General features: G+C 37.9%; 1 protein-coding gene across 2 annotated transcripts in view; it reads left to right on the top strand.

Annotated features, from left to right (window-relative positions):
• The window catches only part of FZD3 (frizzled class receptor 3), a 91454-nt gene extending 76374 nt beyond the window's left edge, over nt 1–15080 (top strand). Inside the window, exons 6-7 of one of the 2 annotated variants that reach the window (XM_006774759.1) lie at nt 4569–4802; nt 13448–15080. In XM_006774759.1, coding sequence (XP_006774822.1) covers nt 4569–4802; nt 13448–13661 — 448 coding nt within the window. In that variant the 3' untranslated portion in view covers nt 13662–15080. The remainder of the gene's footprint in view (nt 1–4568; nt 4803–13447) is intronic. The other variant, XM_006774760.2, reaches the window with a different exon arrangement.
• The last annotated feature ends 5811 nt before the right edge of the window (nt 15081–20891 follow it).

Genomic DNA, 20891 nt, shown 5'->3' on the forward strand with positions numbered 1-20891 from the left:
TGGTCCCTCTCTGACTGCTGGGTACACAGGGTCTTGGATCTCTAAGGAGGTGCTAATTTAGCCTCTGCCTGAGGCTACCCAGCAGGAACTATGGAGAGATCTGCAGGGTCCTCTTCTTTGTTTGGCATTTGGAGGTTCCCGTATGAGGCCCAGCTGTGAAGCAGTGCAAGCTGCTGTGTGGCCTTGGGCCTTCTTTTGGATGTTCTGGGTTTCTCTGACCCAGCTGCAGTTAGTTAGGCATTTTTAGATTGCAAAGGGTCAGGGTATTCATATGTAAAGGCCTCTGCACACAGCTTGGGTGGGGCGGGGTCTCAGGGAATCAACAAGGCGGAGCAAACAGCTATGGCTGATCTTTAGCCCTGCCCTAAGAGGCCCAAGGTCTCACTGTTCCGCGGTAATTGCTGCAAGCATCTCTGAGAGAAAGCCGCCCTTGAGTTCCGACCGATGCCAGACAGTCCAGTTTCTCCCCGTATGAGTCTGAGTACCCAGAGACTCACCCGGAACTGGCGTTCAGAGTAGTTGGGAGCTTGTGTCTCCCTCCCAATTGAAAAAGACAGCCATGTCCTCAGTTGTCAGCCCTTTCCACGTGTGCCTCTGTACCTCTGCACTTTACTTCCACACCTCTGAGTCTCGGTATGCTTTTCTCTTTCCTTCTAGTTGTAGAATTTCCACTCAGCCAGCCTTCCTGTGGTTCTGGATAATGCCGGTTTTGTCTTTTAGTTGTATTTTTGAAGTGGTCGTGTGAGGCAGCAATTTCTGGTGTTTACCTATGCTGCCATCTTGGTTTTCTCAAGGGTTGATGTACTTTCACTATGCAACTTTTAAAGTGCCTCAATAACAAAAATCTGTATTTTCTAAAATATTAGTGATTAGTAGTTTCTCTTAAACAGTTTAAATTGAAATAAAATAATCACATTTAAAATATATATATTTCTTATTCTGAGACTGCTACTAGTGATATCAGATAATGTATTTCTCCTTTAAATACAGTTTCATAGGGCAGAGAGGGAAAGGAGGGGAAAGATGTATTCAACAGCAACCACAAAAATATATTTTCTAGGCATTAATTCATTCTTTAGAAGTCTTTATTGAATGCTTACTATGTGCCATGAACTATTTTGGGATGCCAGGGATTCAATAGCAAACAAAGCAGGACAAGTTCCTGCTTTCACAGAGTCTTCTTTGTAGGATTTACTGTGATTTATCTGTGTATTTGTTGAACATTTTAAATATATTTTAATCACAGTACAACATAAAGCTGAGGAAGGGACTTGAATTAAACATTCCTGGTCACCTCTGGATCATCCTATCTAATAATAGACAAACATGGTAATTAACCATACCTCCGCCTCGCTTCCCATTGGCTAATCAGCAGGATATGCAAATTAACTGCCAACAAAGATGGCGGCCGGAAGCCAGCAGCTGAAGCGAACATGAGGCTTGCTTGCTCCACTGATGGAGGAAGCCAAGGTTCCCCGCCTGTCGCGGCCCAGCTCTGAGCTCCGGATGCAACAGTGTTGCAATTATAGAAGCTAAACAAACCCAGATACCTGCTTTCAGCCAGCCACGGCCTCAGAGATGGAGCCAGCTCTCAGCTCCAGTGACAGCTATAGAAGGTAAATAAATCCCAGAATAAAAAAATAAAAAATAAAAAGGCTGGGGGCTTCAGTTGCCCACCAGCGTGAAAACGGCTCTCAACCCCTCACCCAGGCTGGCCAGGCACCCCAGTGGGGACCCCCACCCTGAAGGGGGTGTGACCAGCTGCAAACAGCCATCATCCCCTCATCCAGGCTGGCCAGGCACCCAAGCGGGACCCCCACCCTGATCCAGGACACCCTTCAGGGCAAACCAGCTGGCCCCCACCTGTGCACCAGGCGTCTATCCTATATAATAAAAGGGCAATATGCAAACTAACCCTAACAGCAGAACGACTGGGAATGAATAGTACAGCAGTGGTGGTGCGAGCCTGTCCTGCCTCCTTAGCAGCGCTAAGGATGTCTGGCCGCAGCTTATGTCTACTTCCTGCTGGCAAGTGGACATCCCCCAAGGGCTGCCAGGCTGCCAGAGGGATGTCTGATTGCCATCTTAGGCCCAATCTCCTGGGGATCAGGCCTAAGCCAGCAAGTGGTCACCCTCGAGGGGTCCCAGACTGTGAGAGGGCACAGGCCGGGCTGAGGAACCCCCTACCTCTGAGTGCACGAATTTTTGTGCACCGGGCCTCTAGTCCTGTATAATAAAAGGGTAATATGCAAATTATCCCCTTGACAGGGAGTTCTACTGGAGTTCAACCAGGGGGCAGGGCTGGCTGGCCAACCTCCCCTATCCCCTCCCCCTATCCCTTCCCCCTGGCTGGCCTGGCCCAGTTGGCCTCTATTGGGGCAAGCCAGCTAGACCCCACCCATGCACAAATTCATGCATCAGGCCTCTAGTAAACAAATAATTCTGTGTGGGGTTGTATTGGAAATTGCTACCCAACCTACCCTTATGAGGAATCATTCTAGTTATTGGGAGATCCTGGTTGGGCCAGAATTTTTTTCACACTGATAAAAGTTCCCAAGGATCCTTTTACTTGGTTTTCTGCAACCATGGATACCTCCTCAGCAAAGTCATTGTGGCCCTCCAAGCTAGGACGGTTCTATTTTTGACTTACTCTTTCTTCTATTTAGTTTTTGACACTTTGTTTTCAGTATTATGTAAACTTGTTTTATCATTCCTTGATGATTGGTTTCTAAGCCACTTAAACTTAAGTTTGATCCCTAACTACTGGTTTTGTTGTGGAAAATCCATTGATCCCTTCAAACCTCAGTTTTTCATTTATAAAATGGGAACCACAATATTTATTCTTAATAGATATCTAATATCCTCTTAGAAATATTCTCTTAGGACATTCGTCTCCATAACAAAAACATTCTTAAGACCAATAGCCCTGGCCCAACCAGTGTGGCTCAGTGGTTGAGGATCAACCTTTGAACCAGGAGGTCACAGTTCAATTCCAAGTCAGGGCACATCCACAGGGGTGTGCAGGAGGCAGCCAGTCAATGATTCTCTCTCATTATTGATGTTTCTGTCTCTATCTCCCTCTCCCTTCCTCTCTGAAATCAATAAAAATATATTGAGGGAAAAAAAAGGGTAGTCATGGCCATTGTGGCTCAGTTGGTTGGGTGGTGTTGTCCTGTGCACCAAAAGGTTGCTGCAGCTTCGATTCCTGGTCAAGGTACATGCCCTGGTTTCATGTCACGATCCCTGGGGCAGGGATGTTTTTCTCTCACATTGATATTTCTCTCTAAAAATCAATTTTAAATAAAATGATTTTTTAAAGGATCAAAGAAGAATATATTTAAAATACCTGGCACAATGCAGGTACTTAACAAATTTCAGTTTTCCTTCAGCCATTCTACCCAAGTTCTAAAAACAACAATAATGCTTTTGTAATTTGAAAAAAGAATATATGCACTTTCTCACTGTATGAGCCAATCTTTACATATTTGAGGTTGTTTTTTTAATGAAACTTTTTATCTAATTTTAACTTTAATCCTGACTCTCAAGTCACTGATTTACATAAACTGAGACGGATCTTTGCAACAGTTTAATTGGCTCTTTTATTAATTTAATTACTCCTTTGTTCATCATCATAAACATTTGCTTTTAACACTTTCATAGCAGTTAAAAACTTTTGCTCTTGACAATAATTTATCTCCTTAATTTTTTTCCTTAAGCCTTTAATATGTCTGAGTCTTAATTATAAGTTTGCTTAAAGTAATTTTTCATGTTTTTGTTCTAATTATGACCACTCATGTTTATTCCAGCATTAGACAACTGCTTCTACCAGAAAATTAAGTTGTAGCCTTAAAACAACTCTTATAAGTTAAAAAATGTACCTGAGGCCTCCATTACTTCCATAAACAATGCAATTAAACAATTCCTCTATTTTATAGTAATATCTTTGTAATATTTTAGTGCCCTTGCAAATCATAAAATTCTTTAGCTAAAAGAGACTTTTTAGAAATGATTAATATAACTTCATTTTATAGATAAGGAAAATGAAGGAAAGGAGGTAGTGACTTGCCTGAGATCGCATATTTATTGATAGAGTTGAAACTAAAATTCTTATTTTCTTATTCTAGCACAGATCTCTTTCTGTCTATCACTTTAGAGAACAGATTGACACAAATTTTTTTAAAATATATTTTTATTGATTTCAGAGAGGAAGGGAAAGGGAGAGAGAGACAGAAACATCAGTGATGAGAGAGAATCATTGATTGGCTGCCTCCTGCACACCTCACACTGGGGCTTGAGCACACAAACCCAGGCATGTGCCTTGACCTGGAATTGAACCGTGACCTCCTGTTTCATAGGTTGTTGCTCAACCACTGAGCCACGCCAGTTGGGCTGATTGAGATGAATTTTTGTTATATACTTTTTCATCTGTTAACAATGTTATATCTGTTCCTAAGACATTATGTGGACAGCAATTAATTTAAAGAATAATGTCAGTGCGTCACAAAAGTATTGTTTGTTAGTCTATAGGAATGTTAACTGTATCTTAAACTTAGTATTTTGTTGTCTAGGATAGTGAATGAGAGCCGACAAGTACTCCAAGAACCTGATTTTGCTCAGTCCCTCCTGAGGGATCCAAATACTCCTATTATAAGGAAATCAAGAGGAACTTCCACTCAAGGAACATCCACACATGCTTCTTCAACTCAGCTGGCTATGGTGGATGATCAGAGAAGCAAAGCAGGGAGTGTCCACAGCAAAGTGAGCAGCTATCACGGCAGCCTCCACAGAGCTCGTGATGGCAGGTGAGTTTTATTGCTAGCTTAGTTTATTTCATATGCTGAATTAGAGTTACACAGCTTAAGGAAGAATAGCGAATTCTGAAATAGAAGTTGAACATTTTCAATTTTTTTGAACTTTGCTAAGAACAGTTGTCCCAGATTATGGTCCAATTTAAGGCCAGTCAGAGGAGTTTAAAGCTTAGACTTGCTGTAGTAAAAAATATGGAGTCATCAAAGGGTATTGAGTAGGGAGAAGGCAGGATGAAAATGGTTATGTTTGTAAGATTAATTTAGCAAACAGTTGTGGAATACCTACTATATCAGCTACTGTTCTGGGAATACAAAGATGATATAGGCATAATCTATGTTTTTAATAAGCTCACAGTTTTAAAGAATAATAATATAGTCACTACTTAGGTTGTGGTTTACAACATGGGATCTGGAATGATAAGCTTCAGTTTTCCTCATCTGTAAAATGGAAATAGTAATAATATCCTTTAGGACTGTTGTAAAAAAATTAATGTGATAATCTATCCAATTGCTTAGAACAGTGCCTGTCTTAGTAAGTGCCTGATTTTAACCTCTGTTGTTATTTTAAGTGAACAATTAAAGTAAAATATAAGTATGATGGTACAGTTGGCCCTTCGTATCTATGGGTTTTGCATTCAGAGATTCAACCAAATGGGTATGGAAAATATTGGGGGGAAAGTGTTACTTCGTTGCTGATGTGTACAATGTAGTTTGACTTATGGTGGTTGTGTCTGTCTTAAAAATACAGACTTAAAAGTACAGACTTTTTCTTCTTGTCATTTCCTAAATAGTACAATAAAACAACTATTTACATTGCATTTACATTGTGTTAGATATTATAAGTAATCTAGAGATGATTTAAAGCTGCGGTCGCCAACCTTTCCAGACCTCAAGGACCACCTGTTGGCGACCGCTGATTTAAAGTATGTAGGGGTGATTTAAAATATATACGGGGGTGTTTGTAGGCTATATGCAAATATACCATCCTATCTAATAAAGAGCCAGGGTCTAAGGACCGAAGGCTTGACCAGACCGGAAGTCAGTGCTGGGTTGCCGTGGTGACCCAGCACTGACTGGAGCTGCTAAGACCCAGCACTGACTGCCTAGGCCCTAGAGGGCTGCGGATCAGGCCCAGAGAAAGGCCTGCAGGGAGAGACAGGGTTTGATCCGTAGGTTGATCAGAACTTGCCTCTCTTTCTCTCCGGGCCTGGCCAACAGCCCCGCCTCTATTTCTCTCCAGGCCTCCACCGAGGCTGCTGTTCAGCCCTGCCTTTCTGATCAGGCCCGGTTGATAGGCCCAGAGATACCGACTGGCATAGAAACTGACCAATCAGAACCAAACCTGGGTGACTCTAAGGAGCCAATGGCTGCCTAGGAGGTGGAGCTTTTGACACTGACTGGCATAGAAACTGACCAATCAGAACCAAATCTGGGTCAACTGTGAGGAGCCAATGGCTGCCTAGGAGGCAGAGCTTTTGATGCTGACTGGCATAGAAACTGACCAGTCAGAACCAAATTGGCCAGCAGAGGAGGGCAGTTGGGGGCGAGGTCAGGCCTGCAGGGGAGGGCATTTGGGAGCAAGATCAGGCCGACAGAAGAGGGCAGTTGGAGGCAATCAGGCAGGTAGAAGCAATTAGGGGTAAGATCAGGCCAGCAGGAGAGGGCCATTGGGGGCAACCAGGCTAGCAGGGGAGGGCAGTTGGGTGCGAAATCAGGATGGCAGGGGGAGGGCATTTGGGGGCGAGCAAGCAGGCAGGCTGAGGCAGTTAGGGGTGATCAGGCAAACAGACAGAGAAGTTAGGGGCAATCAGGCAGAGGGGTTAGGGGCAATCAGGCAGGTAGGCAGGTGAGTGGTTAGAAACCAGCGGTCCCAGATTGTGAGAGGGATGTCCGACTGCTGAGGGTTCCCCGATTGGAGTGGGTGCAGGCTGGGCTGAGGGAACTCCCCCTCCGTGCATGAATTTCGTGCACTGGGCCTCTAGTCCTATCTAATAATGGGATGGGACAGTGCCATCCCACCTGCCCTGCCGCCATCCGGGCCTGCTATCTGCATCCAGGCATCCCGTGTATGACCCGACCCGGGGTGGCCAGGTGGGGCAGCAGTGATTGGCTGGCCTGCCCGGCCACCATCTGGGTGTCCTGTGTGCGACCTGACCCAGGGCAGTGGGGTGGGACAGCGTGGCTCCTCTGTCACTCCAGCTTCCTCATCACAGCTCCCTTGGGGGCCTAAACCTTTAGTCGGACATCCCCCGAGGGCTCCCTGGCTGCCAGAAGGATGTCTGACTGCAAGCTTAGGCCTGATCCCCTGGGGAGTGGGCCTGAGTCGACAGGTGGACATCCCCCAAGGGGTCCTGGACTGCAAATGGGCACAGGCTGGGCTGAGTTCCCCCCCCCCCCACTCCCGAGTGCACAAATTTTTGTGCACCGGGCCTCTAGTCTATATATATAAAAGCCTGAGCAACTGGCCAACCAGCTGACTAGCTGGTAGCTATGATGCACACTGACCACCAGGGGGCAGACGTTCAATGCAGGAGCGGAAACCACAAGCATGGAAACATGGAACAGACTGATGAATCTCAGAGAAAAGGAGGGAGGGGGAAGGGCGAGAAGAGATTAACCACAGATCTTATATGCATACTAGAGGCCTGGTGCACTGATTCGTGCACCAATGGGGTCCCTTGGCCTGGCCTGCGGCTTCTCGCACTCCAGGAACCCTTGGGAGATGTCAGGCTGCTAGTTTTGGCCCGATCCCCACAGGCCAGGCCGAGGGACCCCACCAGCACACAAATTTGTGCACTGGGCCTTTAGTTTTATATAAAGATGAGCATCCATGGATTTTAGTATCTGTGGCGGTCCTAGAACTAATCTTGGGCGGATACCAAGGGAAGACTGTGTAGTCCAGAGGTTGTCAAACTTTTTCTATAAAGAGCCACATAGTAAATATTTTAGGCTTTGTGGATTATCCAGTCTCTATTGTAACTATTCATTTATGCTGTTGTAGCATGAAAGCAGCCATAGATAATATGTAGTCAAAATGGGAATGACTATATTCCAGCCAATTTTTACTTACAAAAATAAAAAGGGCACAGGATCAGAGAAGCTTCACAGAGAGAATGAGAGAAGGAGATGTATTTTCTTGTTAAATTTGCCAATGATTAGACACTTCTAAGGAGTTTTGCAATAATTCAGTTAAGAGATGATGAAGATTAATAGGAAAGTAGTGGCAATGGGAAGAGAGGAAGAACTGATCTGAAAAATATTTAGAAAGAAGAAATGAAAAGATAGGAATTGATGATGGAATAATAGCAACTAGAGAGAACTATATCAAATGTTGGTGTTGTTGTTTTCTTAACAATTTCCAGTTTGGGAAACTGAAAGAATGAAAATTTGTAGGCCTAAAATGGAAAGCATTCTATGTTAACTTTAAAACATCTGTTTCTATAACTGTCTAGTATCTTTTCAATCTCATCCTAGCCTTTCTTTCAGTCTTCTCTGTCCTAGTATAGGAAATGATTTCTATACTTTCTTTTTAGATTGAGACTTCTCATAAGATCTTTTGCCGTCTAATGGGTTAGCTACTCTCTGTTTTTAAAAAGCAGCAGTCTTTTTTTGACTGTGTTATATTTTCTATTTTTTATATATTTTTTCCTTGTGTATAATAAAATTATAGCCCTGACTGGTTTGGCTCAGTGGATAGAGCATTGACCTGCAGACTGAAGGGTTCCAGATTCGATTCCAGTCAAGGGCATGTACCTTGGTTGCAGGCACATCTCCCGTAGTGGGTGTGCAGGAGGAGGCTCATCGATGTTTCTCTCTCATTGGTGTTTCTAACTCTCTATCCCTCTCCCTTCCTCTCTGTAAAAAAAAGAAAAGTCAATAAAATATATTTAAAAAATTATATACAGGGTGATTTAGGATCCCAGAGAAGAAAACCATCAAATTATCATGGAAAGTCAGAGAAAACTTCACAAACAACATTGCACTGATACATTGAATATGATTCAGGGGAAGCACTTGGAAATTAAAGACAGGGAAAGAATATATTATATGCAGAGGCAAGGAGAACAGAAGGAGTTAGGTACTGGAGTATGGCTATTGCATAGTATGTATGCGTGGGCAATTGTGGTGATAAATTTAGCTTTGTATTTGAGAACGATCACTTTGGCAGCAGCCTAGGAGAGAAGATTTTAAGTAAGCTCAGTTGGGAAGTTTCTACAGTAATTTAGGGGTCTTATCTTACGACACTCATAAGGAGGGAGGGAATTAGAATACATTTTGTCAACACCATCCTCCATGAAATAACTATCAGCATTATATGACATTTGATATTATTAGCCACCTCCTTTTCAATAAGGATTGGACAGTTATTTTTAGTACAGTGCTTATGCATATGCATGTGGTAGTCCATATATAGAGATATATAGAAGAAAGTTAAAGTATAATTTCTGCATTCTAGGAACATATGACCTTTTAAGGAAGATAAGATATATACATAAGAACTAATTAAGTAATAGTGCAAGTCAGCATATAATTAAAACAGTGAATGCTATAGATGATTGATGTTGTGGAACTTCAGAAAAGGGAAAGATCAGATTGGCCCATGAAAGTATCTTAGAGAAGATAAATAGAGTGAATGAATGGTAACAAAAGATAAGTTCATACTGAATAGAGAATTTCTGAAGGTAATTAAACATAGGAAATTTCAGCCTCTGTAATCTGGAGCTTAGATAAGGAAGTTTATAATCATTAATATAAGGAGTTGGTAATTAAAATTGTGAGAAGCCCTTAAGTCATAATTTAAAAAAGAACAGATCAAGAACAAGATCTTGGTAAAATACTTACAGTAATAATAATATAAGAAGAATAGCCAGCATATGATTCAGAGAAATTGCTTATACTATACACATATGAGGGAATCAATAAAAAATAGTGCCATGGAATCACCATGGCAGTTAATTGCTTTTTAAATCGTTCTTTTGGCATGACCTATTTTCAATACAGTTGTCTTTCCTCAACTTGTATATATAGTATATACACACAAGTATATTGAATAACAAATGATTTTAGAAATACTGTGAGCATTTCCCAGAAATTCAGGGCCCAGAACTATAAAGGCGGCCTACTAAGGTTGTTCTATAATGTGGTGCAAGAACACTCATATTGTAAGCCTCTCTGACATACCCAGCACCTCAGACCACATTAAACCCAAAACTCTAAACAGGGATTATCATAATTCCAAAAGCCATTTCGTGGAGGTTTTTTTAAAATATATTTTTTATTGATTTCAGAGAGGAAAGGAGAAGGAGAGAGCGATAGAAACATCAGTGATGAGAATCATTGATCAGCTGCTTCCTGCATGCTCCCTACTGGGGATCGAGCCTGAAGCCCAGGCATTTGCCCTTGACTGGAATCGAACTTTGGACCCTTCAGTCTGCAGGCCAATACTCTTATCCACTGAGCCAAACCAGCTAGGGCCATCAGTCCATTTTTAAGTTTACTTGTTAACATTATCTTTTGGCCATCTTTTTCTCATCATCTTACGGTTTCTTGGTTATGAAATAACACACACATAAACACACACACACACACACACACACACACTCACAATATTCTAGTCCAGACTCCTTGATGGATAATTGATCTCAGTGCTATGTAAAATAAATACACTGAGGCAAATACCTTACACATGTAAATCAACTAAAAGAATAAGTTAATAGGTGATCAGATGAGAAGATGGTTAGAAAAGCAAGTGAATGAGTAGGTAGGTAAAGGTAGGTAAAAAAAAATTTCCATTTGATTCAGTTGCCATATTTATTTGAATTATAATGAGTGAGTAGGATGGTAAAACTAGGTGTCAACAAGGGAAAGTTAGGGAATGCATAATGAGATACTAGTGAAATTACAATGAATTGAATTATTTATTATATAAGAGAATCGAAGAGAGTAAATCATCTTCAAGTTTTTTTCATTTTGACTTTGGACTACACCATATTATCTTTTCAGCAAATTAACCATCCTAATTATTTTTGCCTAAGCTTATATTAAGATTAATGTACATTTTCATAGTGTATGTTAGATGGTCACAGTGGTTTAAATGATTGTCAAAATATAAATAAACTTGGTAAGTCCCACATATACAATTAAGATTAAATACTATAGCTCTGACCGGTTTGGCTCAGTGGATAGAGCGTCGGCCTGCAGACTGAAGGGTCCCAGGTTCAATGCCGGTCAAGGGCATGTACCTTGGTTGCAGGCACATACCCAGTGGGGAGTGTGCAGGAGGCAACTGATCAACGCTTCTCTCTCATCAATGTTTCTAACTCTCTCTCCCTCTCCCTTCCTCTCTGTAAAAAACCAATAAAAAATATTTTTAAAAAAAGATTAAATACTATAATTAAATTTATTTTTCTGTGTAGTTGATTTCTAATTATCCATGGGCAGGTTATTTATATTATAGAATTTTGTGGATAGCCATATATTTCACTTCAATAAATAGACATGATAACTCAATATAATAATTTTTCTATGAAAAATGTATTCTTTGATTCATATTCATAACTAAGAAACATAGGTTTCATTTAAGAAAATATCCAATTCATATTTTTAAGTAGTGATTTGGTGTTTTTTAATTACTCTGACATCATTCCTAGAGCTGAAGCAGATTTTTTTTCATTTGATTTATTTGCCATATTTACTTTAAACAATACTTATGAAGTCATGATAGGTGAAAGAGCTTCAAATTAGCTGGCAGATCAAATTTGGAAAAATCTTTCACTCAGTTTAGGGCAATAATTGTTTTGCAAAATAATAATAGAATAACAGGCTTATTCTGAAATATTTTCAATTAACACTGTAATTATTTTATCAAAATATGCAAGTCAAATTTAAAACTGGAAACAAAAGCTATGCTTTCTTTTATAATAATAAAAGGACTTTTCAATTTTTAAAATCTCATTATTTAATAACATTAAATAATGTTATTAAACATTATTTAATAAGCACACTATCAAACTAGATCTCCTCAGAAGTTCATGAATCAGTCTTTAAAATTTTTAAATTTTAGCCTAGACCAGCCGTGGGCAAACTACGGCCCGCGGGCCCAATCCGGCCCGTTTGAAATGAATAAAACTAAAAAAAAAAAAAAAAGACCGTACCCTTTTATGTAATGATGTTTACTTTGAATTTATATTAGTTCACACAAACACTCCATCCATGCTTTTGTTCCAGCCCTCCCTCCGGTCCAGTTTAAGAACCCATTGTGGCCCTCGAGTCAAAAAGTTTGCCCACCCCTGGCCTAGACAGTGTGGTTCAGTATTTCAGCATCAACCCATGAACCAGGTCACTATTGGATTCCTGGTCAGGGCACATGCCTGGGTTGTGGAGTTGATACCAAGTGTGTGTGTGGGGGGGGGGTATACAAGAAGCAGCCAATTGATGATCCTCTCATCATTGATGTTTCTATCCCTCTTTTCCTCTTTCTAAAATCAGTAAAGTCACAGTTTTAAAAATCTTTAAATTTTATAAATGGTTCATATTGAGTCATGAAATTTGTTATAATTATGAAAGAATGATAAATAAATGCTTTGACACCCAATAGGTCTTCAGCTGCATATTAGTTATTTTGATGACTTTTTTAAAAAGAAATGGCCTGCTATATTCTTTTTTATTTTTAGGAACATTACTTAAAATTTAATATGTTAAAGTTATAAATTATATTCAGTTAGTTTTCTTTGAGATTTGTTATCCTAAATTAAATACTTTTTACAAAAGGGTGTACATCTGAGTGTGAGTATTCTTATATCTGATAGGGGCTCAGTGAGTCAGGATTGGAACAAAAGAAAATTTAACAGCTCCCCATTGCTGCTTTCAAAATGAGTACAATGATGGAGGAGAAGACTCTCCACAATAAGCAGTGTAGCCGTTGGCATACTCAAAAGCTGCATCTTTGTTAGGGTACTGATAGAATTTGCTTTAGCAGGAATATAAGTTATAGTGTATTAGTATGTTGTTATGTATACTTAAGTAGATGTACCTTCTATGAAATAGCATAGTATCCTCACAGCGCTGAGGAAAAAGAATTAACATCATTTACAGTAGTTAATTTAATTGTTAACTGGGCTATCTGGAAAGAAGCTGTCAGCACATGCTGTCATTGTTGCTTGCCAGTTCATTCATCTTTTTTCCTTTTTGGTTACACTAATTTCTCCTCTAATTTCATATGCTCCCTCTTCCTAATCTTTTAGTAAAATTTGAGTTGCTGTACTTCTGATTATAGCCAATTTTCTACACTCCTGAGGCCAGTGCCATCTTTCCTCCATTGTTTTTCCTCCTCTTCTTGAACTCACCCCATAAACCATAACTTATTTGAATGAGAAAAATTGACCTTAATTTCTGTCCTTTTGCAAAGAATAGGACCTTAATTCTGAATCCAATGAGTATATTTTCTTCCCTTCTTTTGGTTAGCCATATGAATAATTCTACAGTGTTAATGAAATTAGTGTATATCATCAAAGGTGGTTGTTACTTTTTCACTTGTTGGTTTCCTAATTATTTCATTTAGTGCAGCATTTTCATGAAAAATTTAGTGTTATTTTTCTCGTGTGTTCTATTACTTATTTCAAAATAAACTCCTGTACTAGGTATACTCCCTGCAGTTACAGAGGAATGGAAGAGAGACTACCTCATGGCAGCATGTCACGACTAACAGATCACTCCAGGCACAGTAGTTCTCATCGTCTCAATGAACAGTCACGACATAGCAGCATCCGGGATCTCAGTAATAATCCTATGACTCACATCACACATGGCACCAGCATGAACCGAGTTATTGAAGAAGATGGAACCAGTGCTTAATTTGTCCTAAGGTGGAAAATTTGTGCCGTTTATAAAGCAGATTTTATTCTTTGCCTTTAGCATGACTGACTGCTGTAACTCAACTGTTATCATGCGTTCAGTCAGGTGCAGATTGTGTCCATTGGAAGAGTAAATTTTTGCTTTTTATATTGCATCAAACTTGGAATATCAAGGCGTCTTAAGATTATATTGTCACATAAATAATTCTTATTTCTAGGTAATGAAGAGAGAATTATTTGTCTGGTAAGCATTTTTATAAACCCGCTATTTTATATGTAGAAAAATCCTAAATGTGTGGTGACTGCTTTGTAGTGAACTTTCATATATAATGTCAACTAGTTGTGAGACAACATTCTAGTCGTTCTGTTAATAAAACAAAATTTCAGAATTAAAGAATTTTCTATGCAAGGTTTATTTCTCGGATGAATGGTAGGATTTTGTAGTTTTATTTCCATAAGCGAAAAAGAACTGTGGTTTTAAACTGTAAGAGAATTTGATAAATCAGCAAGGGTATTTTAACTGATAGAATATAAGATCAACAGAAGAATCTGATTAGAGTATTGAAGGCTCTTTCAAAATTCTATCAAAATAAATTTCATCCAGAGAGATACAGGATTAGGAATATCAGTGGCCATTTTTTCCCTATAAGTGAGCTATTTTTATTACTTTTGTAAATATTCCTTTTACTGGCAGTGTTTTTATAACTTACCCATATGCATGTTGGAAAAAATAATTTGTAGCCTTTTCCCATGTAGTAATATTAATTCGTAGAGAACTTTATGTTCAGATCTGTTCCATGGAGACATGTAATAAGATAAGCATCACACATTATAAGGTTTTTTTGTGGTAACCACAATTACAAAATGGCAAAATGTTTTCTCTGTATTCATTGTTGTATTTTTCTGCAGTGAGATGTGATCTTGCCAAAGCCACCAGATCTTGACATCCAGCCCCTCCTATCAATGAGTTGATTGTCTGTACTTGCATTGCCCAGTAGCAAATAGGCTACAGCTTTTGCCCCCTCCCTTGTATTCAGATTCTGGATCAGTCTTGTTTACAGCTGAAATATATATAACCTCGGTCCAAAGTGGTGATTTATATGGGGTATCTGAAAAATCACTGTAACTAAATGGAGCATGATTAGTCTTGCTGTGAAGTATCTTGTAATCTTAAAAATATCAACTCAAAATTTTTGACGTTTTGTCTTGTAACATTTAAATAATTTACAATAAAAACTGGTAACTGTATTAGGCATGAAATTGATCAGAAGAGAAAGAAAATTTTTGGAAAATGCTGGATATATTGTATAGAAAAACATTTTAAACAAGCAGGTCCTCAACCCCGGCTAGAGGTAAGAATCATTTGGGGAACCTCTGATGCTCAAGCCTTCCTCTCATTCAGATGAGAATTGATAGGTTTTTAAATAAGTTTTCTAGGTGATTCTAATCTGTAGCCAGGCTTCAGGCTGTTTTGAACTGATTTGCTTCTGTTGATGATCTGATGGTGTCTCATTATATCACGCGAAAATGTATGTGGACTCAATATTATACTTTTACATCATTACCTGATACAAAATTGTTTTCCACTTTATTTGTCCATTATAAAATGTGAAGTGCTCACCCCACTCCCCAAAATTCTCATTCTGTAACTCAAAGATGGTAAGAATTTAAAATCTGTAGTTATAAAAATACCATTGGTGATTCTTACGCAGATAATCCAAGAATGACACCTTAGAAAATATTCTAAACTCCGGAGAGGCCTGGCTTTGTCATTTGCTGGTTTTTGACCTATAAAAAGTCAGCTTCTCTGAGCTTTAGTTTCCTTGTTTGTAAATGAAGATAAAAGATAAATACCTACCTCACAAAGTTGTCAAATAGGGGATCAAATGAAAAATCATATGAAAACTCTTTAAAAACTAAAATATAAGGGATTAAGATTATTGCGGATTTAAGAGATTTATTTGAGGGCTAATATCATACATTGCTTGACATGTGTTGGGTTCATGTGTACTTTTACTCTCTTTTTTAAAAAACAAAAAGTAACAAAGAATTAGGTGTTGAAAAAGTAGCTTTTATCAGACACAAAAGTCAGTTTTCTGGTAATAATTTATATATCATGTTTTTTTCAAAGTACATGTTAATATTTTTGTTATTAATTCCGCACAAGATATATTTGGCCCAAAATGTAATTTTTTTCTGTCTTCATTGTCTTTCTCCTTGGAATTGGAGTAAGTGATCAAGACAATATAAATTCCCTCATAACTGACATTTAGTAAACCTTTTCTCTGAAGGCCAAATTTACAACTTATTTATAAATAAATGAACAATTCATGAGGCTTTTGTCTGAGAATCTCTCCTGAGAACAGCATGAGAGGACCAACACAAGCATTCAAAAACAAAAATAAGAAGTTAAAATAGAAGGTACCAGTTTGAGCTCAAAGATGTTGTCAGTCATCGCCATCTGCATTATGTTATCAATTGCCAAAATGTTAATTGGTTTTCTTGTACAAGTGGCCAAGTATAGACAGTTAATTGAACATTATGAAAATACTAATTTTTGCTTCTTGATTTTATGTATTCATTTATATCTTCTCTATTTAACTGTTGATATTTATGTAAATGCTATATTGACATTTCAGTTTGGAAAAATATTCTAAACTCCAGAGAGGCCTGGCTTCTATTGACATTAAGATGCTGGAAGTATCTTACTTTTGCAGCACAAAATTTATTTAATATTGTTAATTCATTGTTTTGAATAACAGTATTTAGTTTGGGCCATGTTATTTATCAAACTAGGGCTCCAAATTAATTTGTTTTTCAAAGACAGTTGAAGAACTATATGTAGCGAACAGCATTGCAAGTTTCAACTAGCTTAAACCAATTTGAGCAAGTCTGGACAGCTTTCTTACCATATGTTTAATTTGTGTTGTGATTGGCACATGATAATGTTTAGTGTTTTGTTCGTTCAATTGACAGCTGAGAAAATAATAGTGCTCTCTCAAATGTTAATATATAATCAAAAGGTTTTCAAAAAGTACTTTGATTTTACCAATATTGTGTTTAATTTATTCAGTAGTTAAAAAATCCAAGATAATATTAAGCTCAAAATAATAGCTTCAAAGAATAATTGATTAATAATTCAATAACTAGCACAGGGCTTAGTACATAGTAAATTTTTTAATAAATGAATAACATGTCATACAACTCACTTTTACTCTAACAGTGAGTCTCACTTCAAAAAAAATTGAAGGATCTGAATTTAAACTAAGTGAAATTAACTCTGCTTTACCAAAATAACATGTAACAAGTAATAAGAAATAAGTAAATTATACCAAATGAAGCATATTTCCCCTATAGTAACAGTCCATATTACTATTTAAACTAAATATATACACACACACATACACATACACACAAACTTGTACCAACACTTTATATTCATTTTTAATGGTGAGAGCTATTCTTAGAAGTATTTAGGCTCTTTTTGGTTTTATGTGAAATTAAATCTTTGTGTATTAGTTGGGTGAATAAATACTTAAGCAAACCTTCATTAGTAATAATTTTCTCTTTCTGCTTCTTCTTAAAGCAGATTTAGAAATCTAAGAATCTCTTCAAATTAGAAAATGTTTTCAACATTTTAACCTACCTCATTGATTTCTTCGTGATAACAGCTGGAAATAACTGAAATTTGTAGCTATCTTGATTTAGGCTATAGCCCCATGAAATAAAATGAACGACTTACATTGTTTTTATAAAATAGAGGATCATTGGCTAAAACTTAGAAAACATTAATATACTAAAATTTCACTCTGGTGATATTTATGCCACTTTTGACATGCCAAAGGTACATTTATATATATTATCATACTTGGATGACTTACATAGTCTAGTGTAATGAAAATTCCACTGGGCTTGGAATTCAAAGACCCATAATTATGGTGTGAAGTGCACAGGTCATTTAACTTCTCTTAGTCTCAATGTCTTCAGTGTAAAATGAGGATAAGGCAATTTTTGGTCCCAACTTACCTCACAGAATATGTGAGGATCAAATGAGATAACATGTATTATAATGCTCTGTAATCTATAAATTGCTCTACTTACATGTTTCTGTTAGAATTTGGGGGTTGTAGATAACAAGGATATGGTCTTCAGTGTTACATAGCAGTAACAACAAAATAGGCAATTAGACCAGAGTTCATTCGGTACAATGTTTAAATCAACAATCCAATTATCCTTTTAAAAATGAGATTTTTTTTCAAGAGTAGCTCTGCCCTTAAATTGTGTTGGCTCTCTAAAATACCACAGTATGCTCTCAAATTTTGTATGATGGATTTCTAGGTCCCTTCCAACAGAAATTAGGGTTCTCCAGTATATGTTACCTTTAATATGGAATTATATAAAATCGCTTGGTTTCATTGAAAGTTGTAAGAAAAATAAAAGAAGTGTAAGCCTTATAACTTGTTCTTTTGAGGACTTTCATGTGCCTAATTCTTCCTGATTAAGAACAAGTTTTAAAAGGTGATTACTGTAAGTTACTGGTTTTCATCACTGCAAAACTTTAAATTGTAAGGTATTGTATTAATTATTTGTATGTTTGTATATATAGTTTTTTTAAACCTGCATAAAAGGTAAGAATTTCTCCATATTTTTCCTCATGTAAGCAGACAAAAGATAACTTTATAAAACCAAGATTTACAGAGGAACTCATGATTCCTTTACATTTCTTTTATCCTTTTTTACAACTGATTAAAATGAGATATAGTGTTTACATTTAATTCAGCTATGTTTCTTAGTAGCTGTATAATGTTATACATTATTCTTATTTCTGTCTGTTTTATATGAAAAAATAATGTTGACATCTCCTCATAATTTAATTCTCTTTCCTTCTCTTTTGTTCCAGTTGTATGAGTTATAGGAAGATCAAGCATCCTTTACCTCCCTTATAACTATAATCAGTTTCCTAGAGTTTTTTCCTAATTTAACTTTAATCCTTGATTTCTTTTATAGCCAAATTGATATAGAATTATAATTTTCTCTCAGGATCCAAAATCTAGGGAAAAATGTTAAGGTCTGCCTAGCCATCTTTGTAGACATTACTATTTTGGTTGATATATAAAGATTTAATATAGTTAGTTAATAAGCCTATTTCTTTTTCTCCGATTTCTCTAATTAGTAAAAATTTTTGCTGTAAAGATAAAAGAAAGTTTCACTTATGTTTTAGCCAGGTACTATACCAATACAACATTATTTCCTTTAAGAGTAGTTCCATCTATTTAAACACATTGAAGGATAAGTTTCTTCAGATTATTATTTTTTCAAAGAATCACCTATCTCAGAAAATTTATTGTGTCCTTTTTGGACATTTTTCAAGGTATGATAACATTGCTCATAATTTATTCCTATTTTATTGGCCACTGTCACCAGTTTAACTTAATACAAAAAGTTTTTTTTATATATTGTAATTTAGATTTTGAGAACTCAGAGTTCCATAATTTTGGTAATTACCATTCACTAGTAACATCTATATATATAAAACCCTAATATGCAAATAGACCAAACAGTGGAACAACTGAAAAACTGATCGCTATGACATGTGCTGAGCACCAGGGGGGCGCGGGTAGAACATGGCGAGTGTCAGCAGCAGGCAGCAGAGCGTGGAACATGGCAGGCATTGGCCGTGGCAGGATGGTGGAGCAGATGAGCAGGGGTAACCAGACCAAGGCAGGGCACCGGTCACTGTTTTGGTGAGTCTCTGGTAGTTACTGAAAATTCTTTGCTCCCGTGTGCCATGGTCCCGCCAGGTGCTTGCACCTGCTGCCAGCACCAGAGCCACTGCTTGCACCTGCTGCCGGTGCCCAGCGCCAGCCCCGATGGCTCAGCGCTATCAGCAGGTGCAAGTGGCAGCTGCTGGCCCTGGATACACCTAAGGGCTTCTCCACCTCTCCCTGCTCCTGAGGGGTGACTGGGGCAGCAGCTGCCACTCGCACCTGCTGATGGAGCAGAGCAACTGGGGCTGATGCTGTCAGCGCATGGGAGCAGTGGCGGCAGGAGCAGGGCTGCGGCAGGAGGGGCTGGGCAGGGGCATGGAGGATGGGCCAAGACCTACCCCCCTGTGCCCACCACAGCCTTGCGACCCACAGTTCCTTTCAAGGTGCACGAATTTGTGCACTGGGCCCCTAGGTACTATTTATAAGACTGATATTTTTCAAGCTTTTTATTTTATCATATTTCCTGCAATAGGGTGAACCACATTATTATTTTTACTTGACCTAGGGTTTTTGTTATATAAGTCAGCTTGTTTATATTACTAACTTGCAACTTTTTTTGTGTTGTACTTGTTTAGAATAAAACTACATAGAGTTAAATAATTTCTGTTTTCTAAATTGGCAGTTTTTTAAATGCTTAGTAAAAAGGCATTATGTTATTTTTGAGTACCACTGAATTTTGAGTCAGGCAACTTGATTTTTAGGTTTATCTCTCTTCTAAATAAACTGTGTAACTTTAGAGTTTTACCTCTTAGAACCTTGGTTTTCTCATTTGTAAATGAAAGAAACAAGGCCATTAGATTAGGTAGTCTCAAATTCCACCTATCTCTAATATGGTTGTTTCTCGACCATTTTATAATCATTATCTGGGCTTACTTTTTTTTTCCCCATGAACTATATTTACTAGATTAACCCGTACTGTTAATGCAATTTATTCTTAAATTGATAGGATTCAGATATGTTACTAATTTTGTTTCCCATTCATGATTTTAAGTAATTTTAAAGGAGGAAAATTGTATTACCAATAATAAAAGTGAAAGAAAGCTTACATGTAAGCTTTATTTAAAAATTCTCCTAAAGCACCAATATAAGCACCTCAAATTTACATACAGAAAAAACTGACATATAAAATGTGGTTTTTGTTCTCTTAAATATGAATATAGCTAGTTAGCCGAAACTTTGAATAAACCACACAGTGATAATACTGGCCCATATAGCCATTTAAAAAGCTATCGGGGCCCTTGCCAGTTTGCAGCAGCGGTTAAGCATCAATCTATGAACCAGGAGGTCACAGTTCAGGCTTGATTCCTAATGTAGGGTGTGCAGGAGGCAGCCAATTAATGATTTTCTCTCATTGATATTTCTATCTCTCCCTCTCCCTTCTCTGAAATCACTAAAAGTATTTTTTTAATTAATGGAAAAAATATCCTTGGGTGAGGATTAACAAAAGAAAAAAGCTATCGGGT

The sequence above is a fragment of the Myotis davidii genome, unplaced genomic scaffold, assembly GCF_000327345.1.
Source record: "Myotis davidii unplaced genomic scaffold, ASM32734v1 scaffold524, whole genome shotgun sequence".
Taxonomy (NCBI): domain Eukaryota; kingdom Metazoa; phylum Chordata; class Mammalia; order Chiroptera; family Vespertilionidae; genus Myotis; species Myotis davidii.